The sequence below is a fragment of the Ictalurus furcatus genome, chromosome 15, assembly GCF_023375685.1.
Source record: "Ictalurus furcatus strain D&B chromosome 15, Billie_1.0, whole genome shotgun sequence".
In the NCBI taxonomy this organism is placed as follows: domain Eukaryota; kingdom Metazoa; phylum Chordata; class Actinopteri; order Siluriformes; family Ictaluridae; genus Ictalurus; species Ictalurus furcatus.
The window spans coordinates 4,081,607-4,092,456 of record NC_071269.1 but is presented as its reverse complement, the minus strand read 5'-3'; the positions used below and the strand labels follow the sequence as shown (position 1 = coordinate 4,092,456).

The window sequence follows — 10,850 nt, the reverse complement described above, 5'->3', positions numbered from 1 at the left end:
CAGATTTTTAGTTGGATTCAGGTCTGGGCTCCGGCTCGGCCATTCAAAAACATTGATCTCCTTTTGGTTACGTCATTCCTTTGTTTTTAGTGTTACTAAAAAGAAACAGCTGGTGGAATACTTTGCAACTAATTAGGTTAATTGGCAACAGGTCAGTAACATGTGCCTATGGAATGGGCAGCTTGCACATCTGGAAAGGCATCATCAATGCTGAAAGGTATACACAGGTTTTAGCGCAACACATGCTTCCATCCAGATTCCATCCCATCTTTACTTCTGAAAGACTCTGCCTCTCTAAGATACTCTTTTTATACCCAATCATGTTACTGACCTGTTCCCAATTAACCTCCAGTTGTTTCTTTTCAGTAACACTTACTTTTCCAGCCTTTTCCTCCCAACTTTTTTTGAGACGTGCTGCCGCCATCAAATTCAAAATGACCTTATTTTTTTCTTTTCCTAAAATGGTACATTTACTCAGTTTAAACGTTTGATATGTTTTCTATGTTCTATTGTGAACGACATACGGCTTTATGAGATTCGCAAATCATTGCATTCTACTTTTATTTACATTTATTTACATTTTACACCGTGTCCCAACTTTTTTGGAGTTGGGGTTGTATTTGAAATGATCAACTTTGTTCTTCTCTGTGTAAAATAATTCAGTTCTGTACCCTTGGAATAAACCAAGTTTGCTTCTTGTTTTTATTTCTTTCTCTTTTTTTTTTACAGTCAAGACAATCTGCATTTGTGGAGGTGTTGGCTAATTCTGGTACCTTCAGAACATGCAAACAGCCAATATGCTCTTTAATAAAGCAGATTGAGTGTAGGTGGCACATGTCTGCTGTACTGCTGTCTCAGTTGGCTAATTGAAAATATGAGCTGTATCTGCTTTAGGATAGATTATCCTGACTTTAATTATGAGGTTGTTTACTTCCAATAAAATGCAACTGAAAGACAATCCTACCTTTAGGACCACATTTAGGAGAAATCCAAATGCCAGAAATATGATGAAAAACTTTGGTATGATAACTTTACAGGCCAAAATCATGCTTACAACTTACAAATATGGTGACATTCAACAACATAAAAATGCATCATTACAAATATAAAATTATTTGGTTAGTGAAACTACTAGAATAAAATGACTTAATACTATTAAATGTTTGTTTTAAATCTGTTTTATGCTACTTGTACAGTACTTTCATTTCAACTTCTGTTGTTTTTAAATGTGCTTTATTAATAAACAAACTAAACTAAGCTAAACTAATCATTTATTCTGTTCTGAGTCTTTTATCCCTTGAAGGAATTCATACAGCTCACACAGTTATTTAAAAAAAAATCACTCTACATTGAAAATAACTATTTCCACATTTCCATTGAGAACTAACTTGCCATGATGCCTTTCTTCCATGTGACGCAAACTGGGCTACCAACCATCTCCTTACATCCTTCTGGCAAAATAAATAAATAAATAAGTAAATAAATAAATAAAATCGCTCACTGGGTGAAGGCAATTTAGTTTCACCCAGTTTTACTGACATCTTTTGGTTGAGTGTTGTGTTTTTATCCTTTTACTTGCATGGATTTATAAATAACGAAACCCCATATAGGGTTAATATGTGAAACAGAACTTTGGTACAGAGGACAGTTAGAGGCAGTAGACTCATGGCTCCTCCTTCAGTGTTAAGGAAAACATTCCAGCCAGAGGAGAGAGCTAGAAAATTCGAAACCCTAGCAGTCGTTCCTGTTCATGGTCACTTCTTTGATCACTTCTGCAAAGACACATCTCCGGGGTTGTGCCCAAGACAGACTGCAAACCTTTTTTCAGAGTCCTGGGACTGATAGAAGAAGAGTTCAAAGTGACCCACATCTGAACTCACCATGAAAGCGGGCTTCTTCTTCTTTTCTGTCCTCCTCAGCATGCTTGCTCAACTCTCTCAGGCCCAGTACCACTACCAGAACCTGATGAACTACCTGGAAAGCAGAATGGCTGCACTGGAGGTAAGAATATATTTGCCAGATATATTTGCCCACCACACTTAGCTCAAAATACCAAAAGTATGCCATCTGCAGTGATGCTATTTTATGTTTTCATTCATGTTCACTTTTCTAAAATCCATTTGGACCGAAGGATTTGAATTTATTTTCCATTCTTTCACAATTTATCGGTGAGGCAGTGAGCAGAATTACTACAGAGAGTCATTCAAAAGGAGTAACCAAGAATAATCAGAATGAATTGACCATGCTGTGATTTGGCAATGCATATCAATGGAATGGAAATTTCCTGCCTTTAGGGTTTCTTTAATAAATAATCACGCCAGCTCTACATGTTCAGACTGTAATCATTTTTTTTTTAATGCAATCCATCCCAGACTCATGATTTGAACCAAAAACTTTCTTTTTGTCATTCTTGCACTTTTAGCCTACAACATTTATATTCAACACTGATTCCAAACACAAGACATCAGTGTTTAATGTATGGGGATGATGTTTAAAAGACTTTAAGAGACTTTAACCGTTTAGAAAACCAACTAATCAGGGACAGTAAAGAATAACGGTTTAACAATATGTCACTTACTAACAGTGCACTGTGCAGTGCTGCATCGACACCAAAAATCCCATTCCACACCAGACATATGTGCTTACCACAGCATACTGGTTATTAGTGAAATGGAGCATAATCACCTCCCTTATGCATTATTTAATTTATATGCAAATTATAGCATGCACATCACAAGTTTGCACACTATAAATGGTCCTGACTCTTGGGTATCAATATCTGTTTATACGTGCCAAGAGAAATCCGATGTTATTTGTTGTACTGTTATATCATCTTGATCTGGCACTTTATCTTCTAATGTGCCAATGTTAAGGAGTATAATTACTGGACTGAATAGATTAAGCATCCTGTGGTATTTTCTGAATTGATACATTTTCCACTCTCTCTGCCTCAAAGTGATAAAGTGTGATATTATTCGATAATCATACAGGTTTATTTCAGTCAAAAGATGAGTTAACTCATCTTTGAGCTGTTGATAAAGATTTGGCATATATATATATATATATATATATATATATATATATATATATATATATATATATATATATATATATATATATATGTATATATACAGTATCTCACAAAAGTGAGTACACCCCTCACATTTTTGTAAATATTTGATTATATCTTTTCATGTGACAACACTGAAGAAATGACACTTTGCTACAATGTAAAGTAGTGAGTGTACAGCTTGTATAACAGTGTAAATTTGCTGTCCCCTCAAAACAACTCAACACACAGCCATTAATGTCTAAACCGCTGGCAACAAAAGTGAGTACACCCCTAAGTGAAAATGTCCAGATTGGGCCCAAAGTGTCAATATTTTGTGTGGCCACCATTATTTTCCAGCACTGCCTTAACCCTCTTGGGCATGGAGTTCACCAGAGCTTCACAGGTTGCCACTGGAGTCCTCTTCCACTCCTCCATGACAACATCACAGAGCTGGTGGATGTTAGAGACCTTGTGCTCCTCCACTTTCCATTTGAGGATGCCCCACAGATGCTCAATAGAGTTTAGGTCTGGAGACATGCTTGGCCAATCCATCACCTTCACCCTCAGCTTCTTTAGCAAGGCAGTGGTCGTCTTGGAGGTGTGTTTGGGGTCGTTATCATGCTGGAATACTGCCCTGCGGCCCAGTCTCCGAAGGGAGGGGATCATGCTCTGCTTCAGTATGTCACAGTACATGGTGGCATTCATGGTTCCCTCAATGAACTGTAGCTCCCCAGTGCCGGCAGCACCCATGCAGCGCCAGACCATGACACTCCCACCACCATGCTTGACTGTAGGCAAGACACACTTGTCTTTGTACTCCTCACCTGGTTGCCGCCACACACGCTTGACACCATCTGAACCAAATAAGTTTATCTTGGTCTCATCAGACCACAGGACATGGTTCCAGTAATCCATGTCCTTAGTCTGCTTGTCTTCAGCAAACTGTTTGCGGGCTTTCTTGTGCATCATCTTTAGAAGAGGCTTCCTTCTGGGACGACAGCCATGCAGACCAATTTGATGCAGTGTGTGGCGTATGGTCCGAGCACTGACAGGCTGACCCCCCACCCCTTCAACCTCTGCAGCAATGCTGGCAGCACTCATACATCTTTTCCCAAAGACAACCTCTGGATATGACGCTGAGCACGTGCACTCAACTTCTTTGGTCGACCATGGCGAGGCTTGTTCTGAGTGGAACCTGTCCTGTTAAACCGCTGTATGGTCTTGGCCACCGTGCTGCAGCTCAGTGTCAGGGTCTTGGCAATCTTCTTATAGCCTAGGCCATCTTTATGTAGAGCAACAATTCTTTTTTTCAAATCTTCAGAGAGTTCTTTGCCATGAGGTGCCATGTTGAACTTTCATTGACCAGTATGAGGGAGTGTGAGAGCGATGACACCAAATTTAACACACCTACTCCCCATTCACACCTGAGACCTTGTAACACTAACAAGTCACATGACACCGGGGAGGGAAAATAGCTAATCGGGCCCAATCTGGACATTTTCACTTAGGGGTGTACTCACTTTTGTTGCCAGCGGTTTAGACATTAATGGCTGTGTGTTGAGTTATTTTGAGGGGACAGCAAATTTACACTGTTACACAAGCTGTACACTCACTACTTTACATTCTAGCAAAATGTCATTTCTTCAGTGTTGTCACATGAAAAGATATAATCAAATATTTACAAAAATGTGAGGGGTGTACTCACTTTTGTGAGATACTGTATAAACAACCATTTGGTTTGTATTCATAAATTCTCTGAACTATTGCATTGCACATTAGCATTAAATCCATCGGCACCATGGTGTGAATGGAATCGTTTGGAAAATAGCCTAGGAATTAAGGGAATAATCATATTCAATGATGGCTGGTCGTGCTATTAGATGGGAGGGTTAAAATCCAATCTTGATCAATAGCTTGACACTGAAGCTATTAGAGCTGAGCAATGCATTATACGTAACGGTCTCATCAATGGCATAATAAGAGGTGGGGGAAAATATTACACGCACATACCCACATGTCCTTGTAGATGAATGTGTTTTGTGTCATGCAGCAGAATCGGTTGCAGGTGCAGGTTGAAATGCTTTATTTTTCTAAAACTGTCTGACAAATCCAAAGTACAAGGCAAAGTCGTAGTCGTTATACCAGGCAAGGGTCAGGTGATCAACAAACAGACTATGAGAGACAAGGTCTATAATCAGGAAGCAGGAAACGAGACAAAGATCAAAACCAGAAAAGTAATCACAGTAAGAAGGCTAAGTTCAGGAGAGCAAGCTACTCTGGGTGAAACCTCGCATTGAGTGAACGTTTACAGTCTGAATATATACTGTGTGTGTGTGCATGTGTGTGAGTCAAGATGTGAGCGATCAGTAATCAGATAGCTTGAGCATGACAATTAGCATGTGAGTTTGGTACTGTACTACTTGGCGGGCAGTTCTGTAGGCTGCGATGCAATGTGGAAACTGTGGTACTTGGCGGCGATGTTTCTAGGCCCTGATGCCTCTTGGGAGTTGTAGTGTGACACCAATTCCAGCATTGATGTGACGGAAGACAAGGAGGAAGATTTCCCTTCTTTAGATTTAAACTGTAGGCCAGAATGCCTTTTTTTCAAGTACATTTTGTTCCATGTCACTTGCCACAAGCACAGAACCAAAGTGCTTAAAAGTATGTGGATGATCTGTTGGGGACATTGTAGACTAATCAACAGTTAATTGGTAAAACATGCTATACTTAATAATCATCGAGAAAAGCAAATCATGGGGTTGCTTAAAATGATTCATACTGTATGTCAACACTTCCTCAAATTAAAAGTGTAGTTAGTCGTGTAAATAAATACTGCGGTAAAAGTTTAAGTGCAGCTTTGAATTCTTCATTCAAGCTAGAAAAGTGAAAACTCTTCAATTTTCTCAAAGTATGAAAGTAGCAGTAGTAGTAGTAGAAAGAGTCACAAATAAAAAGACATTCACCTCAAATCACACATTGATGTTAGTTAGTGATGTTAAATTAATGAACCTTTCACCAAGGATCCGATTTGAGAAAACATTAGCTAAGCTAACTAACACTAGCTAGTCTCTCAAATGCTAGCTAGCGTGACAATACTTCTGATGAGACAAACTAGCTGAATGCTAATAGTTTGCTGTCACAATACAAACTGCACATTGATAGACAAAGACAGACGGATTACAGTGATGTGTATTAGCTCTCATTTTTGCTAACACATTTATTATGATGCTAAACCGTTGCATTATGATTTTACAAATGTATGATTATAGAGAACTGTAGTGTTTAAAAATGTAGTAAGTAAAAGTCAAAAGTATTAAGTAAAAGAAAAACTGGAGTACAAAACAGATACATGGAAAAAAAAAAGATTTTAATAGAGTAAGAAATTAATTGTACATTTACCTCTGGTCAACACGATCCCAAAACAAGAAGTGAATCTGCTTCATTTCTTTTCAACGGCATATTGACTTCAGTGAGATCCTCTTTTTTTAGCCTCGGATCACATTTTTAATCAAACTCCAACACTTTAATCCTGACTAAACTTGCACCTACTTTTTAAAATAAAAGAGTAGACATAACATGACATGTCCTGAAAACAGGCCGCATGTTGTGACTAATATGCCTTTTATAGTCATAGCATTTCACCAACCATTTTGTTTGTTTGTGTTCAGGAGCGTATTTCCTTATGGCATGAGCAGAACAACCGTTACAGCACCGACCTGAAAAAGTTCCAGCATCAGGCTGCAGATTTGCTGGAGAAACTGGGGAAGGAGCATGAGAAGCTGCGGGAGGACCTGGAGGGAGCCGGGGTGCGGGTGGACCGAGTGGAGAAAGAGATGGACTACATCGAAACCAAACACCCACCCAAACCTTGTGTCAAAGCAGCGGATAAAATGGTGGAACAAGAGCCTGTGGTGAAGGAGAGGAAGAAGAAGGATGAGTTTTTTGAGGTTTCAGGTGAGCCACTGAAAGTGTGGGGGAGTAGAGGAGTTCTTTTGATCATGTACCTTCGGTTTCAGTTCTGATGGCGTCTTGGCATATGGACCTTGACTATATTTAGCTACTCGTTAAATGCTGTACTGCTGTTGGCTGTAGATTGAGAAATTGGAGGGGGAAAAAAAATCCTTGCTACATTAGGAGACAGGAATTTCCATATGCTGAATTAAGGTTTTATTATTGTTTGATAAGTTTTTCAAATTTGCTTATTTGTGTTACATACTAATAAATCTATGTTCAGACAGATATATTATTGCTAATCAGATTATCCAGTGAAAAAAACAATTGCAAATGTAAAATTTTTGAAGGTCCGGCTACATAAAATTCCAATTAAAGATCCAAATAAGCAACATGACTGAATAGTGACAACACTTTTAAGATTAGTGATTATTTCATGGATATGTAGTGGATATGTTTTGTTTCATACTGGTACTTCATGGTACCACTTTTGACTAGAGCCACAGAGCCTGATCAGATGAGAAGTCTTAAAGCTTCTCTGTCCGGTTCATTTATTTTTTATCACTTCACTGATCAGACCGGAATGGATAAATGAAAAAACAACAAAACAACAACAACAATGGGCTGCCTAAAGTAAATAATTCACGCAAATGGCTGCAACAAGCGGCAACAGTGGATCTATTACAGAAGCCGTGATGGTTCATCGATCAGTTGTGGTACAGTATGTTAAAGTGTTTGGTTTGTCTGCTGAAATACTTTGCTGGCTCTGGATCCAGGCCAGGTTTTACCAGCTGACGACCCCTGATTTAGGGGAACCCAAAGTCCAAAACATCTTTTAAATGAGAACTGTTCACATGGTTTCCTCATTTTGCTATAAATCCTGTATACAAAGCTTAGCATGATCCCATCCCTAAACCAGACCATTAATTTATATCAGGAGATAAATAACATTTTCCGCTTTGCAGTATTGTTTTCTTAGCTATAACAAATCCAGACTTATTATGGCCAGGCCCATGATTTGTTACATAGGAGAATATTGTTCGGTCTCCATATTTTTGTGTTCTAGATATTTTGACATCAACAGCTTTCCAACAGCTTTCTCATTCAACATTATAAAATACAAAATAAAAAAACAATCCAGGCTCACTCTGGTATTTCCTGCACACATCATTATTCATTACTCAATTTAGTAAAGCCTGGAAAGTGTCCATTAGTATCTGTGTGTTAGTTTGTTCTGGCATGTTGGTTATTTTGAGGAACAGGATCATGGCTTGTAGCACTTCTGGCCAGCACACAGGTCAGATGAGGTTCCGTTCAAACTCAGCTTATATTAAAAAAGTCATTGATCATGTACTGAGAGCTGGATCATTCCAGCTGGTAATGGATGTTATGTTCCTCTAGGCTGCAGTGTCTTATTGATTCAAGGACAAAACAAAGAGGACAGCTGTGGTTAAGCCAGACTACTGTATTTCCTTAAGATTTAGGCTCACTTTTCCCCTCGTAACTGTCACAAATCACCTTACATATGACACCTTTGCAACAGCTGAAGCCTTTAACAGTCCTCTACAATTTCTGGAAGTGTCTAAGCTGTGCTCTGAAGTGGCCTGAAAAAAAAAAAGAAAAGTCTTTTCATAACTTGCAAGCAACTCCTTGCTTTTAGGACTGTGAACAAAGTAGAGAAGCACAGAAATCTTGCTATAGAGTGGTAGATAATGCCCCTTTATGATCATTTCAGGGCTTCATCTATGCTACTTTCATCTTGACCTCATCTTTTTCTTTTTCAGTAGTTATGAGTAAAAAAAAAAGTTTTAGGAAGCAAAGTTTTTTATTTTATTTTATTGATTCTGACTGCAAAATTCACTCCCTTGGGCTAGATGTGTACTTAAAAAGAAGTACACATCTGGTACGTGAAAAGAAAAAAAATTACAATATGAAATAAGTTTTCTTCCCGGTAGACTCTGGCCGTTAATATGCAAAAATGCAACTGGTCATATTACTGAGAAAACGCAAAGCAGAAACTTCACCCTGAAGACTGACTGTTACAAAGTACTGACACTGACTTCTTCCATAAATCTTAGCTAAATGTCTCCTAACAGAAAACTTCACTACATCGATTATAAAGATCAGTTTATTATTAGGCTTAGGTTATATACGTTTTAGAACAAACATGTTAATATAAACCTAGCACTTATTTTACAGTCAGAACTCCTTTCAGATTTGAGAGTTCAGCAGCACTGTGGTATAAAAGCAATGATGGCATTCAGTATAATGCAAGTGATTTAACAACGTGGTAAATGCATTTATAATGACTCCAAGATTTAAATATATGATCGTCTCAGCTTTTTACAATTCAAAAGGTCGTTAGTGTAAGTTTTCCACTGAACACTGACAGTGATTAATGTATTTCCTCACAGTTTGTGTCGACATCGTGTCAAGTATCCGTGCCATGAAGATAGTGAAAAGGCTGGGCAGCACCAAGGGGGTCTGGACTAAGGATGCCAGGACAGCAAAGGTCTACATCTTTAATGGAACTTCTGAGGACACTCTGTATGAGTTCAACTCGGTAAAAGAGCTCTCTTCATCATCTGGCTTGTCCAAAGGCAAGCTGATAACCCTCCCCTCTGCATGGAATGGTACTGGCCATGCTGTCTATGATGGCTTTCTTTACTATGTGACTGAGAGGTCAGAGTTGCAGGTGATCAAGTTTCATCTGGAGAATAGCTCGTTGGTGGACAGTGCCGTTCTTCCAGTGCAGGACCAGGTTTCAGTGTACAGCTTCAATCCTGAGACCATGGTGGACCTGATTATAGATGAGGAAGGACTTTGGGCATTATACGCTGTTGGAGACACTATTAACCTGGCCAAGATGGACCCTGACACGCTGGACATCGAGCAGATGTGGGACACGGCATGCTCCAGAAACAATGCTGAAGCATCATTTTTTGTTTGTGGCACCCTCTATGTGGTCTACAACACTAGACCCTCCAGCCGCTCTAGAGTCCAGTGTGTATTCGATGTTAATGACATGGTAACACCCGGAGAATCTCCACTGCTCTATTTCCCTAGGCGCTTCGGAGCTCACTCCAGTCTGAAGTACAATCCTGTAGAGAAGCAGGTGTATGCTTGGGATGATGGTTATCAGATTCTCTACAGGATGTCCCTGAAGAAGAAGCTGTGGGCCATAGTGCCTCCTCCAGAGGAATAACTGCCGATGCAAAGAGACTACAGGAAAAAAAACCTGACCAAAAAGATTGTACACTTACTGTATTAACACACCTTCAGAAATATAGAACTTTTGAATAACTCATATTTTATAAAGTTAAATATAAAAAATACGGCATTATTATGAGGCAAAACTTCATTGATCAATGGTTAATACAGTGTTACAGTTGAGGACTATACTTATTTGTAGCATTTCTTATACGTTATAGGAAATCAAGCAAAGACATTATGTCTTAATAGAAATTTCTAGAAAGTATACATGAGATCAGATAACTGTAAAACAGTAAATAAATAAAATTCACAGACTCATCAGTGCAGCTTCATTTCATAAACAAGCTATTAGATAATTAGGAACATGATTGAAATGTATACAATCATATTTTGGCTATTTGTTGGCACTAGAGAAGTTTCGAATTCCTGAACTTTCCACCCATAGAACCCATTTTTATTAAAATTGTCATTGGATTTCAGTTGACATTATTTATAGGCGTAATAACTTTGACAGTGGTGGGTTGTGGTTTGTAAAAAAAAACACTAACAAAATTAGAAAATGCTTCACGTTAATGCTTCATTGGCTCCACTATGGTTCTAGGGTAACACAAAGTTAGGAGGGGTAGCTAAACCA

The 10,850-nt window shown here is 38.7% G+C and overlaps 1 protein-coding gene across 1 annotated transcript; it reads left to right on the top strand.

Annotated features, from left to right (window-relative positions):
• Window positions 1-1,478: 1,478 nt before the first annotated feature.
• On the top strand, window positions 1,479-10,404 carry olfml3a (olfactomedin-like 3a). The gene is made up of 3 exons (XM_053643014.1): window positions 1,479-2,001; window positions 6,721-7,006; window positions 9,418-10,404. Exons 1-3 carry the CDS (start codon window positions 1,882-1,884, stop codon window positions 10,206-10,208), a joined length of 1,197 nt encoding a protein of 398 aa, XP_053498989.1. The 5' UTR covers window positions 1,479-1,881; the 3' UTR covers window positions 10,209-10,404.
• Window positions 10,405-10,850: the final 446 nt, after the last annotated feature.